Source organism: Balaenoptera borealis, assembly GCF_965194805.1.
Source record: "Balaenoptera borealis genome assembly, chromosome: 15".
NCBI classification, from domain to species: domain Eukaryota; kingdom Metazoa; phylum Chordata; class Mammalia; order Artiodactyla; family Balaenopteridae; genus Balaenoptera; species Balaenoptera borealis.
In genome coordinates, this window is record NC_138871.1 from 87,535,090 (window position 1) to 87,552,536 (window position 17,447).

The following is a 17,447-nucleotide window of genomic DNA, read 5'->3' on the forward strand; positions in this document are numbered from 1 at the left end:
TCTGTATTATGGTAGGAAAATAACATTTGCGTAAAGAGCCGTGTTAGCAAATGGGCCAACTCTTTTCATTCTGCCTGTCTCCAGGGTAGAAGTGTCCTACCAGCGGATGGAGAACCCTGGCTGCCACTTGGTTGATGCCAGCCCTTCACGAGAAAAGGTCCTCCAGATGGTGTTAAGCGAGATCCAAAATAATTGCAATTAATTGTAGTTCCTCTGGGCCAGGAGACACATTTTACTAGATTTGATGTTGTTTGATACATCTAAGCCCACGACTGGTTATGCAGTTTTCCCAGATTTCAGCTGCATGAGCTTGTCGTGTGGCAGAAGGTGGGACATTTCGATTTTACCTAAACCACTGTTCTCACTTCTGCCCGATGGACCCATCGGGACTGAGACGGGGCACATTCCAGTGAGAGACGGTGATCGCTTTCTGCCAAGTATAAAAAACGTTTTCTTGGAACAGATTTTTAACTACACCCCTACCAGATCCTTCCAAGGTGTGTCTCCCCTAGAAAGCATGAGGTGGACAGAGGCAACCAAGAAGACCTTCCAGATCAACAGAAGCTCCTCCAGCCTCTCCCACGCCTGCACTGCCGGCTCCCGGGTGAGATCTTGAGGATGTGCTCGGAGCTGGTTTCCTCCCAGTCCAGCCACACTCCGTCTTTGTGAGCTCAGCCCCGATTCTTAGAGCCAACCACTCCCGAAGAACGTGTTCATGTGTCCCGGCTGTCGGAAGACCCTCCCACAGACCCGTCTTGTGGGTGGGGGACACTGACCAAGAAGGCATCTGACTTGTGTCTGAGGCTTACAGCCCCTGAGAGGCCAACCCAAGATGCTCTGAATACAAACACACCAACAGTCCTTGGATTCTGTTCTGCTTATTTACTTTCCTCTTCTTTCCTCTGAAAACATGGCTTTGGATAGAATGAGTGTTTTGCACTGAAGCAGATGCATTAAAGTTAGCGAATCCAGCAACGTACTTATACTGCTGTTTACGTCTTGTTTGTCCTCGGTGTAGGGGCTGTGCTTTACTAATCAGAATTGAAGCCAAGAAGCTGGACGCAATGCTTGTTGTGTGTTTTCATCAGACAGATTTAATTTATCTTACTGAGGAAGCACAGTGGATCCTGGAATGGGATTTCTCAGTGAATTATCTTGCACTTGAATGTCTTATGATTACACATGAAATCAGCATTGAGATCTGTTTGGCTAGAAAAAAAAAGCTGAGAAAAGAGGAAACTTAATAGTTATGGGGCCTTGGATGAGACATTTAACATCATGTAATTTGATCTAAAAAGTGATGGCGATTCTTCATTTGTCTTAAGGAGTTGACTGAACCAGGTGATTACTTAAAATTCCTTCCAGTTCTAAGATAGATTGAATCTGTGAATTTAGGGAAATGTCTCAAGAAGACATTTCCCCAAAATAATTAAATTTATGGCATTAACAGGTTTATCACATGGACTCTTAAATTATAATAAAGTTTATATTAACTCTATCATATTATTTTTCAAAACAACTATAGGTAGTTTATACATAATGTATGTACATATGTAATTTCAGTTGAAAATATTTTTTAAAGCTGATAAATTGCATTTGGGTTCTTTAAGATGTGATATCTAATTATGCTATTGGTGTTATTCACTTTAAACATTTTGAAAAGTTTATGCTGGCAGCCGAGAAACACAAACATTTAATGCTTTCTTTATGTCTCTTGCCAATGAATAAACTTGCTGTGATTTTCTAACCTATGCTGTTGTCACAGTGTGTGTTGGTTTTCCTGAAGGGGCTCCCCAATGAGGCTTTTGTACAGGAGGGGATTTGGGGTTAAAGAAGTGAAAAGGTGTGAATTTGTGGTCAAAGTGCTTTCAGAGGAAGAGGAGGGCATTTTTGTTTTGTTTTAAACATAATTTCAAGAAAGTGCAATTCCTTCCTCATTGCAGGTATTAAAGGGATTTTCTTCCCTAATCCAATAAGAAATAATTCTTCGTACACTTGCTTCTATACACTGTAATAGGGATAAGATTACTGAGTACAAGAACAGATAGCGCCTCCTACCCAGAAACCGACGACAAGGCATCATTTGCTTGGCTTTGTTTCATTACCAGGTGTGTTTCTGTTCCTGTAATAGACCTTTAGTGTCCCAAATATTTATTCTTCATCTTTTCCACAGCCATAGAACTTTGAGCCCGACACGCTGCCAAGAATTATGAGTTCATTTCCAAGGCTCCCTTACAGCTGGAGTGGCCAAGTGACCACCTACAGGTTCTTCCTGTGAGCAGTAGGGACATCAGGAATGTCAGGGGGAGGGTGTCCCTCTCTCCTTTTAACCTGCTTGGTACTCAGCGATGGTGGTGAAGCATTTGGGGACCGAGTGATGAGGGTGGCACTATGCAGATGGAGAATGGGGACGGCCTTCACTTAGGAAAAGTCAATAAGGAATGGGTATGGAAGTGTCTGGAGTTCCATCCTAGAGGGCGTGTCCACCTGGGGGCACAGCTTCTGTGCACAAAGCTCAATATCCACCTTCTCCATTTGCTTCCCCTTTCAGTGGCAGGTGTCTGGGTTTTTTGCTCATTTTGTTTGTTCCATTTTCTACAGTAGAATCCCCCTTTTTGCTGACTCTTCTCTCTGTGAACTGTCTCTCTTTTCTAGAAGCAGTTGTGAAGCATCTTAAAAATGTTTAGACCCTGGTATCTTTTTGGAATATATACCGAGGAAATGATCAATGATGCACATAGAAATGTTTTATCATATCTACATAATGTGCTTCATAATGTACAGACAGATAACACCTTGTTTTGTTGCCCTTTGCCTTACTGAGCTTCACAGTACAGTTATTTACAAATTGAAAGTCGGAGGCAACCCTGTGTTGAGCAAATCCATCGGCACCATTTTTCCAACAGAATTTGCTCACTTTGTGCCTCTGTGTCACGTTTTGGTAATTCTCACAGTACGTCAAACTTTTTCATTATTATTATATTTGTTTTGGTGATCTGTAATCAGTGATCTTTGAGGTTATTATTGTCATTGTTTTGGGATGCCACAAACCACACCCACATAAGACAGTGAACTTAATCAGTAAATGTGTCTGATGTGATTACTCCACTCACTGGCCTTTCCCTCCTCTCTCCCGTTCCTTAGGCCTCCCTATTGCCTGAGACACAAAATTATTGAAATCAGGCCAATTAATAACCTTGCAATGGCCTCTAAGTGTTCAAGTGAAAGGAAGAGTTTCATGTCTCTCACTTTAAATCAAAATTTAGAAAGGATTAAGCTTAGTGAGGAAGCCATGTCAAAAGGCCAAAATAGGTCAAAATCTAGGCCTCTTGTACCAAACAGCCAAGTTGTGAATGCAAAAAAAGAAAAGTTCTTGAAGGAAATTAAAAGTGCTACTCCAGTGAACACATGAAGGATAAGAAAGCAAAACAGCTGTCTTGCTGATATGGAAACAGTGTGAGTGGTCTGGATGGAAGATCAAACCAGCCACAACATTACCTTGAACCAAAGCCTAATCCAGAGCAAGGCCCTAACTCTCTTCAATTCCATGAAGTCTGAGAGAGGTGAGGAAGGTGCAGAAGAACATTTTGGAGCTAGCAGAGGTTGGTTCATGTGGTTTAAGGAAAAAAGCCATGTCTCCATAACAACAAAGTGCAAAGTGAAGCAGCAAGTGCTGATGTAGAAGCTGCAGCAAGTTATCCAGAAGAGCTAACTAAGATAATTCATGACAGTGGCTATATGAAACAACAGATCTTCAATGTAGATGAAACAGCCTTATATTGAAAGAAGATGCCATCTAGGACTTTCATAGCTGGAGAGGAGAAGTCAATGCTTGGCTTCAAAACTCCAAAGGACAGGCTGACTCTTTTTAGGGGCTAATGCAGCTGGTGACTTGAAGTTGAAGCCAATATTCATTTACCATTCTGAAAATCCCAGGGCCCTTAAGAATTATGCTAAATCTACTCTGCCTGTGCTCTGTAAATGGAACAACAAAGCCTAGATAACAGATCATCTGTTTACTGAATATTTTAAGCCTACTGTTGAGATCTACTGCTCAGGAAGAAAAAAAAAATCTTTCCAAATATTACTGCTGGGAATTCCCTGGCAGTCCAGTGGTTAAGACTCGGTGCTTTCACTGCTGTGGGCCCAGGTTCAGTCCCTGGTTGGGGAACTACGATCCCATAAGCCACGTGGCTCAGCCAAAAAAATAAATAAAATAAAACAAAATTTCTGCTCATTGACAGTAAATCTGGTTATCCAAAGAGCTCTGATGGAGCTGTGCAAGGAGGTGAATGTTGTTGTCATGCCTGCTAACACAACATCCATTCTGCAGCCCATGGATCAAGGAGACTTTCAAATTTTATTATTTATTTATTTATTAACATCTTTATTGGAGTATAATTGCTTTACAATGGTGTGTTAGTTTCTGCTTTATAACAAAGTGAATCAGTTATACATATACATATGTCCCCATATCTCCTCCCTCTCGCATCTCCCTCCCACCCTCCCTATCCCACCCCTCTAGGTGGTCACAAAGCACCGAGCTGATCTCCCTGTGCTATGCAGCTGCTTCCCACTAGCTATCTACTTTACATTTGGTAGTGTATATATGTCCATGCTACTCTCTCACTTTGTCCCAGCTTACCCTTCCCCCTCCCCGTATCCTCAAGTCCATTCTCTAGTAGGTCTGCGTCTTTATTCTCGTCTTGCCCCTAGGTTCTTCATGACCATTTTTTTTTTTTAGATTCCGCATAAATGTGTTAGCATACCGTGTTTGTTTTTCTCTTTCTGACTTACTTCACTCTGTATGACAGACTCTAGGTCCATCCACCTCCCTACAAATAACTCAATTTCGTTTCTTTTTATTGCTGAGTAATATTCTATTGTATATATGTGCCACATCAAAAATATGGAGCACTTCACGAATTTGCATGTCATCCTTGCGCAGGGGCCATGCTAATCTCTGTATCGTTCCAATTTTAGTATATGTGCTGCCGAAGAGAGCACAAGTCTTATTATTTAAGGAATACATTTCATAAGACTATAGCTGCCATAGACAGTGATTTCTCTGATGGATCTGGGCAAAGTAAACTGAAAACCTTCTGGAAAGAACTCACCATTCTAGATGCCATTAAGAACATTCATGAGTAACGGGAAGAGGCCAAAATATCCACATTCACAGGGGTTTGGAAGAAGTTGGTTCCAACCCGCATGGATGTCTTTGAGGGGTTTAGAACTTCAGGGAAGGAAGCATCTTAGGATGTGGTGGAAACGGCAAGAGAACCAGAATTAGAAGTGGGGCCTGAGGGTGGGACTGAATTGCTGCAATCTCATGGTAAAACTTGAATGGATGAAGAGCTACTTCTATTGGTGGGCAAGGAAAGTGGTTTTTTGAGATGGACTCTACTCCTGGTGAACATGCTGTGAAGACTGTTGAAACTACAACAAAGGATTTAGAATATTACATGAACTTAGCTGATAAAGCAGCGGCAGCGTTGGAGAGCATTGACTCCAATCTTGAAAGAAGTTCTATTGTGGGTCTAATGCTATTGAACAGAATTGCATGCTACAGAGAAATGGTTCATGAAAGGAAGAGTCAATCCATGCAGCAAACTTCATTCTTGTCTCATTTTAAGAAATTTCTGTAGCCACCCCAGCCTTCAGCAAACACCACCCTGATCGGTCAGCACCACCAATGTGGAGGTAAGACCCTCCACCAGCAAAAAATTAGACTCGCTGAAGGCTCAGATGAGGGTTAGCATTTTTAGCAATAAAGCTCTTTAAAATTAAGGTCTGTATATTGCTTTTTCAGACAGAATTCTATTGCACACTTAACAAACTACAGTATATTGTAAACATACTTTTATATGTACTGGGAAACCGAACAATTTATGTGACTGGCTTTATTGTGATACTCATTTTTTTGAGTCTGCAATATCTCCGAGGTGTGCGTGTATGCATAATGTGTGTTTAGGTATAATATGTACTAATTAAATACATTTGGGTAAATCCTTTTAATGAAATGCTAAGCAGAATGCACCTGAGAAGGTGTAAATTATCAAAAATACTTTTCTCTCAGTGATAGCCAGTGATTTAAATTTCAGCAACAACTGAGGATATAGCTAAAACCCTTTTAACCAACACAAGTTTGGCTGATTCAGAATGGAAACTCCACGTAGAGCAGAAGTGTGGCTTCAGGTATGCTGGGAGACAGGGTATTTTATGCCTTTGGTTTGTTTCACATTCAAGCTGTTCTTTTTCTTTGAAGTTTGAACGCAGAGGTCAGGCACTAAACTATGCCTCACATGGGCACATATATCCACTAGCAAACTCATTTAATCTTCAGGCTTCTGTAAATGCAGCTTTGTTCATATAGTTATTTTCTTAGTATGAACAGGGAGAGGAGAAATCGATGTTGGCCTTTTTTTTTTCCCCCCAGGAATTTTTTTTTTTTTCTTTTTCTCTCACTTAAAAGCATAGGAATTTCATGAAATTCATTCAGCCTACAGCTGCAATCTACAACTAGGAAGAAACACTGTCCCTTTATATTGCCTATAAATAATCTGGTCTTTCTCATGCGCAGCCTAACTGGTCAGTAGACACAAAAATATTTAGTCCTATCAGGTTTAAACCTTAATATCATTTGATCTTTTAACAGGACCTTTAGGTAATGCATGCTCTTTTTTAGAGAGAAGATCAGGATCTCAGATTTCTCAGTCTTCAAAGGCCATGCTGGCCTCTCCCCAGAATGGCATCTGCCCGGGGCCAAAAGTGTCATTTAGGCAACCTTGGGGCTGAGGGGAGGATGGGTCTATGGTCACATTATCCTCTCTCTAAATGGACGTGGATTGCCCCGCCCACGTAGGCAATTGAAATTTGTTTCTTGTGGCTGTTTCTGTCGAACTTGGCCTCCGCTTGGGTCTCCTTGGTACTGGGATCTCTTTTGAGTGTCTGTCTTCCATGCAGGCCCACCCACAGTGCCCCACCAGCTCTAGTTTCATGGGCATTGGACCCACCCCACCTCCGCCCCCTGGGGCCACATACTCTGCAGGCGTATTCAAATGTCCGGGTACTGAGAACAGTCAAGAAAGTAGATGTTAAGACCTCCTCTGCTTAATCATTCTGCCCAGTCTGGTTTAACCTGACCTTGTTCCAGGTTGGTTCAGAGGAGCTCAAAACGGAGATGGATGCTCTCTGTGTCCCCCTCGCTGAGCTGTAGCTCTGTGTTAAAGCCTGGAGACAGGAAACTGGGGGACGCGCACCTCACCATCTCACACTTCATTGTTTTCCCCTTAGGAAGCAAGTAGAATCTTCCATCTGCCCACTGGGTTCTGAATTTCACAACAGTGTACTTTGATGTGGGTCTGTTTTCATCCATTTTTGTTGGGCCCTTGATGGGTCCTTTCAGTCTGGTAACTCAAGTCCTTGAATTATTGGAAATTTTCTTGGCTTGTTTCTTTGATGAATTCCACTCCTCACTTTTTCTTTTCTCTCTTTCTGTATTGTCTGCTATTCAGATGTTGGACATATTGACTGGTTTTCTAATTTTCTTGTCTTTTCTCTCACATATTTCCATTTTATACCTTTACTACATTTTATATTTTTTCAACTTTGTGTTTTCAACTTGTTTTTCAACTCTTTTATGAAGACTTTCATTTCTGCTCTCAAGTTTCTAAGTTCTAAAAGCTTATGCTCTCTCCCATTTTTTCTTTCCTCCTTTCTTTCTCTTGTTACCTAAATATTCTTTTTAAAATAATATCTTTTCTTTTTTATTGGATGCAGTGTCTTTACTTACTATTCTGAGACTTTAGTGATGGCTTTGTTTAAAGTTCCTCATGCAAAATCTCCATTTCCTCTAAGGTGAATTTTTATTTATTTGTTTTTTCGGAATTTTTAAAATTAAAGTTTAGTTGATTTACAATGTTTCGGGTGTACAGCAAAGTGATTCAGTCATATATATGTATATGTGTGTGTATATATATATTCTTTTTCAGATTATTTTCCACTATAGGTTATTACAGATATTGAGTATAGTTCCCTGTGCTATACAGTAGGTCCTTGTTGGTTATCTATTTTATATATAGTAGTGTGTATCTGTTAATCCCAAACTCCTGATTTATCCCTCCCCCCTTCCCCTTCAGTAACCATAAATTTGTCTTCAATGTCTTTGAGTCTATTTCTGTTTTGTAAATAAGTTCATTGTATCATTTTTTAAAGATTCCACATATAAGTGATATCATATGGTATTCGTCTTTCTCTGACTTACTTTCCTTAGTAATGGTCATCCCTAGGACCATCCATGTTGCTGCAAATGACATTATTTCATTCTTTCTTATGGCTGAGTAATATTCCATTGTCCATATAGACCACATCTTCTTTATCTATTCATCTCCTGATGGACATTTAGGTTGCTTTGTTTGTTTTATTTGCACCTTCCAGGTAGGATGCTCCCCTCAGATTCTGGTGATGCTTGACAGTGGCTCATGACTGGTGTGGAAGATTAGCTACACATGATTGGTGCGTAGATTTAGATCTCATTGAGTGAAGCTCTCATCTTCTGAATTACTGCTGTAGACACCCAGCCGACCTCCTTAGTGATCGTCCTTTACCTTGTTCACTCTTTAGGGTGTAGACCTTATTACAACTCTTACTTGGGAAAGAGGACCAACCAGGGCTCTGGTTGGATTGGCTAGCAGGTTGAATGGAGTCAGCACAGTGTTATTTGATTTTATCTTAAAGAAAAAATAACTTTTCAGTGCAGTGATTTTGAGACAATTGAATGTGAGTGCCTCTGAAGTCACAGTCTCTCCAGCGGTGTCACTCGATTCTTCTCCAACCGTCCGGAAGAGAAACACAAGGAGGGTGAGAAGCTCCCTGTAAGGAGCTCATTGTCAGGATGGGGAGGTGGACATGCACACACACCATTGTCGACGTACTTTCTGTGGCTGGAGGAGGTGTTTACGACAAGTCAGGGTACAATTTACTTTGCCTGGGGAGTCAAGAAAGGTTTCAGAGAGATGGAATCAGAAGATACATAAAATAAGTACCTACACGTAAACTGGATTGAAATGGACATTTCTTTTCTTTCTTTATTTATTTATTATTTATTTATGGTTCTGTTGGGTCTTCGTTTCTGTGCGAGGGCTTTCTCCAGTTGCGGCAAGCGGGGGCCACTCTTCATCGCGGTGCGCGGGCCTCTCACTATCGCGGCCTCTCTTGTTGCGGAGCACAGGCTCCAGACGCGCAGGCTCAGTAGTTGTGGCTCACGGGCCTAGTTGCTCCGCGGCATGTGGGATCTTCCCAGACCAGGGCTCGAACCCGTGTCCCCTGCATTGGCAGGCAGATTCTCAACCACTGCGCCACCAGGGAAGCCCCAAAATGGACATTTCTTGCCCCAAAGCCCTGTCTTTAGCTCTCCTGCCTTAGGGCTTGCTTCACTTGTCCTGTTCAGTGACTGCTTTGACTCAGTAATTTTCATAAGTGAACTGATTTTAACATTCTTAGGGGCATAAATTAAATACAGAATATCTAATTTGGACCTGTGTATTTCATTTGCAGACCCTGGGTGGGTCTAAATCTACTTTGCAGGCTTTCATTGTTAATCTTGAATTTTTTTAAAACAAATAAAATATTTAAGACATTTGTGTGGTACGACACTGTAGCAAATTGTGTTTGGTTTGATCCCATATTAGGACTCAGTCATGCCAGTTCTTTTTCTCTGTTTTGTTTGATGAAAACAAATCAATTTCGTTTAGCGCAAGTACATCGCACTTCCACTAGAGGGAGGAGAAGTGCTAATTTTAAACATTGAGGGTGGAGCTGTACTTTTTGCCGAGATAATCACTCCCCTCATTACACACAAACTGTGATTGGAAAAACAACGGTGGTTCCTTTCTTTTTTTTTTTTTCCTTTCATTTTTATTTAAATATCTGCTCTAATGGGAGAACAAAGGACAAACCGTGGAACATTTCTAGGTCAAAGTAGCAAGTATTGAAAAGTGGCTAATTTTTTGCTTCAAGAATTCTAAACACAGCCCTGGGGTCAGAAACATTTTCAAAAGAAGACCTTAGTGATCAGAGAACTCCATCTCTTTCTTTAATAGTTCTGGAAAATGAGGCCCAGAGAGAGACCTGCCCTGCCCAGGGTTGGAGAATTTGCTAGTAGCAGATGCAAAAATAGAAATGTTGCCCAGTTCTTTTTCTAGAGCTCTTTATAATGCAACAGATTTGGTCAGCATATCTGATGCCATAAATATTACAGACACATACCTACATATATGTTTTTGTACATATATATGTATGCATATATTTTCCTCCCTCTGACGTTTATGATTTGAGGTCTGGCATTAAGAAATATTCTGGGGCTTTTATGTGTCCTCGTTTACTTGCTCTTAAACCCTCCCCATCCCAACTCCCCTCCTTGTATTACTCTAGATGCAAAAAGCAGTGCTTATGTAGGGTATGGCTAATGGATTCAGCATGGTCCAAGAGCTGGTAATTACTGATCAATCACCAAAATACCATGGTTTAAAAAATACACTATAAACTTTCCTGTGAAGTCTCCAAAATTTTTATTAACATGCATGACATTAGTGGTTGTACTTATTTTGCCATAATTGAGGGTGTGTCCCATTTCTCTAGAATAATAAGGCATTTGAGGGAGCTCTCATATTTCACTTCTGGCTGAACCCGGTCTGTAAGCTCTTACAAACATAATGCATTTTGTGCTCATCTTTGAGGTAGGAAAGATTATTTTCCGAGTTTTAAGTGAAAAAAACCACAAACACACACACCCAAATTTTCTATTCGGAAGTTTTTAAAAAACAAAAACAAAAACAAAGCAAGGCCATTTACCAATGAGTGCTTTTTGAAGCCATAAAAGATTTTTCAACATTTTCTCTAGTCAGAACTTTCAATAAGGAGTTTTCCCCTTATCCCTGAATAGTCTGACTAGAAGTTCTGGTCTATTTCTACCCGAGGAGAGCTTCATTAAAAGTGAGTGTTAGGCTTAGTGTTGGGGATTGTGGAGATGCGTGTATAAAAACTGTGGTCATTCTTTTTTTTCCCTTCCATTTTTATTGAGATATAATTGACACACAGCACTGTGTATGTTTAAAGTATACAGCGTAATGATTTGACTTAATACATCATGCAATGATTATCACAAGAAGTTTAGTGAACATCCATTATCTCTCTTTTTTTAAAATTAATTAATTTATTATTTATGTTTTGGCTGCGTTGGGTCTTCGTTGCTATGGCGCGGGCTTTTCTCTAGTTGCGGCGAGCGGGGGCTCCTCTTCGTTGCGGTGAGCGGGCTTCTCATTGCGGTGGCTTCTCTTGCTGTGGAGCACGGGCTCTAGGCGCATGGGCTTCAGCAGTTGTGGCTCATGGGCTTCTGTAGTTGTGGCTCGCGGGCTCTAGAGCGCAGGCTCAGTAGTTGTGACGCATGGGCTTAGTTGCTCCGCGGCATGTGGGATCTTCCCGGACCAGGGCTCAAACCCGTGTCCCCTGCATTGGCAGGCAGATTCTTAACCACTGCGCCACCAGGGAAGTCCCATCCATCATCTCTTATAGATATAAAATTAAATAAATAGAAAAATGTTTTTCCTTGTGATGAGAACTCCTAGGATTTGCTCTCTGGACAACTTTCATTTATAACGTACAGAAGTGTTAATTATATTTATCGTGTTGTACGTCACATCCCTAGTACTTACGTATCTTACAGCTGGGAGTTTGTACCTTTTTACCACTTTTATCCTATTCCCTTCCCCCCTCCCCCGCCTCTGGTAACCACAGATCTGATGGTGGCCACTCTTTTAATGAAAAGATGTATCATCTTCCACTTTTATGTGCATAAATATAAGTGAAGTAATGAGTGAAAGCACTTCTGGCTGTAAGCGGACGTAGGTGTCATTCCCAGCTGGGTGGATCTGTGACAGTGGGAAAGTTACTCTCTCTGTTTGCAAAGCAAAACCATCAGGCTGGAAGAGGACCAAGGGTCCTCCACTTCCAGTGGCCATAGTTTCATAATTGCATAATGAATGGAATTCACCTATGACCCTAAATCCCTTATAATTTTTAACAGGATTGTAACACAGGGTGTGTTGTTTTTATACCATTTTGTTACTGTTTTAATAACTTGGGAAAGCCTGGTGTTGGTATGCAATGTGTTACATTATGTGCTGGTTCCCACAAAACGTCTAGGTAAATTAGTCTTCTGTAAAAAATTACCTTTAAGTTCCTTAGGGGAGTCTAGTGTGACTGACAGTGTGACTAACGAGGATGCAGCTGTCACTCCCGCTCAGTGGAACCTCTGTTTTCCTCCTAAGAACTGCGGCGGTAACCTCGACCCTGGTGTTTCTGCTGACACTCTGCTGCCCCCTATAGTCTGCTCTTTGTGCAGCACCCAGTGTGATCCTTAAAAGTCACCTTGTTCATCACACTCAGGGGTCTTCCTTTAAGTCTCTTTTTGGTATTTCTCCTAAAAGGCCTTCCACATTACTTGATCTGAAATACCTTTCATCATCCTCTTCCGCTTAGCGCTAACTCATGACTACCTGTCTCTCTCCAGGTCTGTGTCTGTGCCTGTGTGTTTGTCTACACCTATTGCATTTATATCCATACCCATAACTATATATCTGTACTCATAACCATATCTCTATCTATGTCCACGTCCACACTTATAGCTATATCTCTGTCTATAGTATGTGCGTGTTTATCCGTACTTCTGCACTAGAATATGCCCTCTATGAAGGCAGAGGCTTTCTATTTCTTATTGCTTTAATCCCAGTGCCTAGAACAGTGCCTGGCATATAATAGATGCAAAATAAGTATTTGTCAAACTGAGGAACAAATCTCCCGCTTGTCAGGATTTGGGTTTTGGCTTTTATTAGCTCTGTGGACAAGTTACTTAACTTCAGTGTGACTTTATTTTCTCATTTCTCCATCAGGGACATCATCATTTCTCTCAAAGATCTGATGTGAGAATGAAATGAGATGATACAAGAAAGAGGAGCTGCCGGTCCTGGCCCAGAAAAGGCACCAAGTTAAGGTTAATTCCCTTCTTCCTCCGTCTGTCTTGTTGAGCACATTCTGACTTTCACAAATCTGTGGGCCTAAAGGGAAACACACCTATTAATATTCACTGCTGAGTCATTTCCAGAGCTGGCAAACTGAGCCTTTCCAGGTCTGGAAGATTATAAACATAAACACTATTTTCCACAGGAGAGACTGCCAAAACACAGAGCTGATTTGCCCACGAGTTTAAGCATGGCAATGGTAAATATATATATGCATATAAAGTCAATAACAATGGCAGCTTATTATTTAATTTTATTAATAGACAAAAATTAAGAGTTAGGAGCTATACTTTTGCTATCTAGGTGACGTGAGCTTAAGCATTTACCCCATCACCCAGCACAAGAGATCATGTTTCAAAAATGAAAAACTTTCAGGAAGGCCTCTTTCCATTTGTATTTAAAAACCAAATGTTTCCAACAGAGAATTATCTCCCTTAGAAAGAGAAACGACTTTAGTCAATAAAAATATTAACCCTAAACATCTGCTAAGAGTCTCACATGCATTATTGCACATATTGTTCACATTAAATCTATGAATCATAATACTGTTATAATCTTATATCTATTTAGAAGTGACTTAACCAGCCCGAGGTCACAGGGCTAGTTAACGGTGGAGCCAGGAATCATGCTATGTTTGCCTGACCCTGGAACCAGCGAGGGCCCCTAAGCACTGTACTTGGAGGCCTCAGGTGAAAGCAAAGCCAGACCCAGTGACCGTTCAATTTAAATATATAATTAAATCAAAACCAAAAGATGAAAACTGAAAAACAAATATACCCAGATTGGTATAGCTTCGTATTTGTATAGCTCTTTGTTAGTTACAAATGGTCCCTTTATAAGTCATCTCAGTCCATCCTATGTAGGATTGGGTGAGACTTTATATCACTTTATAGATGAAGGAGGAGAGGTTATACGACTTCACTGAATGCCCCCAGGTAATAAGCAATAGAGCCTGGAGTCCACCTTCTGACTGTAGATCCTTGTTCTGTCCCCTGCTTTACTTGACTTTCTAGGAGAAAACCTCCTCTTCCATAGTTAGAGACTTGTTACCCATTGACAGAGTATCTTCTAAGTGTCAGTTCCTCTGGTAGCTGTTGTGAGCACACAGGTCTTAGATAAACACAGACACTACCCCTCCTCTCTGGAGGAGAGACACAGATAAAAAACAAATAAATACATACGATATTAGTGCCCTGGTGGTGTTCGTGCCACAGACAAAATTAAAATGTGTGAAGTAGGTAGGGAGAACCAGGCTGGGGAGAGGATTGAAGTTTTAACTTGGGTGGTGTGAGGAGATTGCTCCGCTAAAGAGATATTTGAACACCTGGGAGAAGTGAGAAGGCCAGCCGTGTGCTTATCAGGAGCGATGGGGCTCCAGACAGACACGACTGCACGTGCCAAGGCCCTGAGGTGATGGGAGGATTCTTGATGTGTATGAGGAATAAGAAGGAGGCCATGGGAGCTGCATCAGCTGGGCAGCAGATGAGTCTACAACTCCGAGGGCTGAGTGTACAACTCCGAGGGTTGTGTCTTCCGCCGTGGGGGCCAACGACCGGTAAGTTCAGCAGATCCGAGGCTTTGGTGCTGACAGACAGGCACGTGGAGGGAACCGCCCTCAGCCGGTGGAGAAGGGCCCCTGGAGTAGCGGGAAATCAAAAGTGATTCAGGCACAGATTATGTCCAGCCTCTCCGTAAAGGAGCCAGTTCTGTATCGTAAACGTGCTGAGCGTTCGCGGAGGACGGTGAAGCCCAACGGGATGAGCACCAGTTACGAGCGTTTGAGGAAAAGCCTCAGCAGGAAACGGCCGTCCCTCTCCGCAGATGGAAGCCTTCCTGGCAGAGACCACGCGTTTTCATCACATTTCCCAGAAGAGCTCAGGTTCTCTGGGTCCGCATATATGAATTATCTAGAGTGAAGTCAAATGGGGCAAAGTCACGCGAGTCTTTTTAATTAATCGGATTCATAAGTGCCCACTGGAAGGCAGCACTATGGATCCCATTTTTTCCCTATTTGACATTTATGTAGCCCTCTTTACCATGTAAAATATCTTATCCCTTTTTATTGTCACAGCAAAACTGTGAAGTAGGGGAGTAGGAGCGATATCGTCTTTCTCTCTTTCCCTCCCTCCCTCCCATCCTCCTTCCCTCCCATCCTCCTTCCCTCCCTTCCTCCCTCCCTCCCTTGAGGAAATGGAAAGTTAAATGGTATTTGATATGATGGGAAGTGCTAGAACTCCAGAGATCTCAGTGGCTTCCTCTGTGTGGCCTGGTCAGACCCCTCCAGAAGGGGACACGGTGCCAGGTCCGGCTGTGACAGTGTGGGGTGGGACAACGGGGGCCCTTCCGGAACCTGCAGGCCCTCTGTGCGGCCCTGTTGGCTCCCGGGCCACGTGGGTGGTGGATGGAGAATCTGGAGACCAGGGTCCAGGGCCGGGAGGAACACTGAGCATCTGAACAAACTTGGGGACATCACGCTACCGCTTTAGCCTGCCCTTCTCTCATCTCTAAAGGGAGGAGTTAACGTTTCATTTATTTAAGTAATATTTCTTTAGCTCTTATTTCCGGCCGGTCGTGGTTATAAGCACTCTACAGACATTAACTTGTTTAATTCTGCAGGCAGCCCCCTGAGGAAGGTCATACTATTATCCGCATCTTACGGATGGGGAAAGGAAGCCACAGGAACGTGAAGCAGCTTGCTTAGGGCCGCAAGCTAGTGCCTGGCAGAGCCGGAATTCAAATCCGGGCAGGCTGGCTCCATCGTCTGGCTTTAAGCTCTCACTCTGCCGCCTCCCAGTGCAAGATCTGTACGTTCCCTCCTAGCCCTCCCCTCTGACGAGTGTAATTTTATGAGCTGAGATTTCAGCCCATACGGGGAACGCGTGCTCTAATCCATGACATCAAACTGCTCGCTCTGATCTGATCACCCGGCCTCCCCTTGAGGCAGTGTTGCCTCCGGAAACGTCCACTGTGTGAGCTGGCCGGGATGCTGACTTACACAGAGGTGAGAACTCAGGGCCTCTGTGTACGCTGATCTCACCAATGATTTCTAGTTTTAAACTAGGAAACAGTAGGTGCTGATGTAGGTGAGGTGCCTGGCCCTGGGACCCCCTCTCCCTTCTCACGAGTTCCCCTGCTGCCCTGACGGTTCCAATCACCCGTGCTGGGATGACCCCAAACTGTGTCGTGAGCACTCACTCCCGTCAAGGGTAAGTTAGGTTAAGGAGGAGCCACAAGCATACCTCCTCTCCTGCTCCCCGCTGGCCCGCTCTCCTCCCCTGGACGCTGGAACCCGCTCACGGCGCCCCACAAAGAAGTAGAGCCCCCTGCACGTAAGTCTGCAACCCACACTGAGGCTGGACCTGCCGGGGGTTCCTTTCCAGCCCCTACTTCAATTCACCTCTTGAGGGGCCCACGGGAAGCTCCACCCCTCCTCTGAGGGACCTCTGGAGACAGTTCTTGGGGTTCTAAGGTTCCTTTCTTTCTTTTTGCAGACAAAAATACATCTTATTCCTGAACCGTAGCTGCAGATTTGAATTTCCTTTGTGCTGCCAGCCTCTTTCACCCGCAGCCCTGACACAGCTGAATCTCATCCTCACCTCCTCTCAGGTCGACTCAGGTCCATGTGGTCAAAGGTCCCTCCGTCCTTGGAGTCCGGGATGCTTTGCCCGTGCGGTCCGGGATGTCCGTGATCATGGTCCCTGACGTTCCTCCTCTGAAGTGACCCCGTGTTTGTCTCTCACTCTCTGTCCCCTTGTCCTCTTTCCCGTGTTTTCCACGGGAAAACGAAGCCACTGTAGCCTCTTCCCAGTTACAGGAGTAATCTCTCTGAAAACAGCCTCGCTACTTAAGAGCTCTCGTCAAAGCCCTTTTCTTTTTCCATGCATAAAATAGCTACACAGGGGTATGTATTCTGTTTTATGTTTGTTTTGCTAAAACCCATGGCAGCTTACAATGCATAGTTTTTTACACCTTGTTTTTCACAAGGTGAAAAATACATCTTGTAATTTTTTCACATGAGAACACAGATATCTACTTGGTTCGTTTTCACATCTGTATAGTGTTTTATTGTATACATAAATCATAATTTATTGAATGGATTCTTGATTGATGGACAGTTGCCTCCAGTCATTAGCTATATTAATTGATGCAGCAAATGAACATGAGTGTGTGTGTGTATGCATGTGTATGTGTACGGGTGAATATACGTGTATACCTACCTATATTTCTGCAACTCTGTGAGTATATCTGTGGAATAAATGCATAACAAAGTAACCACTGAGTCAAAGAATACATTCATTTAACTCACTTTTAATTTGCTCAAAATCGATTCATTTGGCATCCAAAAAAGTTGCATCAATTTAGTCACCC

At 42.7% G+C, this 17,447-nt stretch overlaps 1 protein-coding gene across 9 annotated transcripts in view; it reads left to right on the plus strand.

Moving 5' to 3' along the window:
* CMPK2 (cytidine/uridine monophosphate kinase 2) overlaps nt 1–17,447 on the plus strand; it is a 31,072-nt gene that overhangs the window by 13,164 nt on the left and 461 nt on the right. Inside the window, exons 5-7 of one of the 9 annotated variants that reach the window (XR_014234835.1) lie at nt 12,951–13,051; nt 13,225–13,278; nt 15,696–16,988. Coding sequence is in view for 1 of the 9 variants with exons in the window: in XM_082356924.1 (XP_082213050.1) it covers nt 85–202 (118 nt within the window). In the remaining 8 variants the exon portion in view is untranslated. Of the gene's footprint in view, nt 1–84; nt 1,752–12,950; nt 16,992–17,447 lie in introns of those variants that run through there. The other 8 variants (XR_014234839.1, XR_014234833.1, XR_014234834.1 and 5 more) reach the window with 8 other exon arrangements.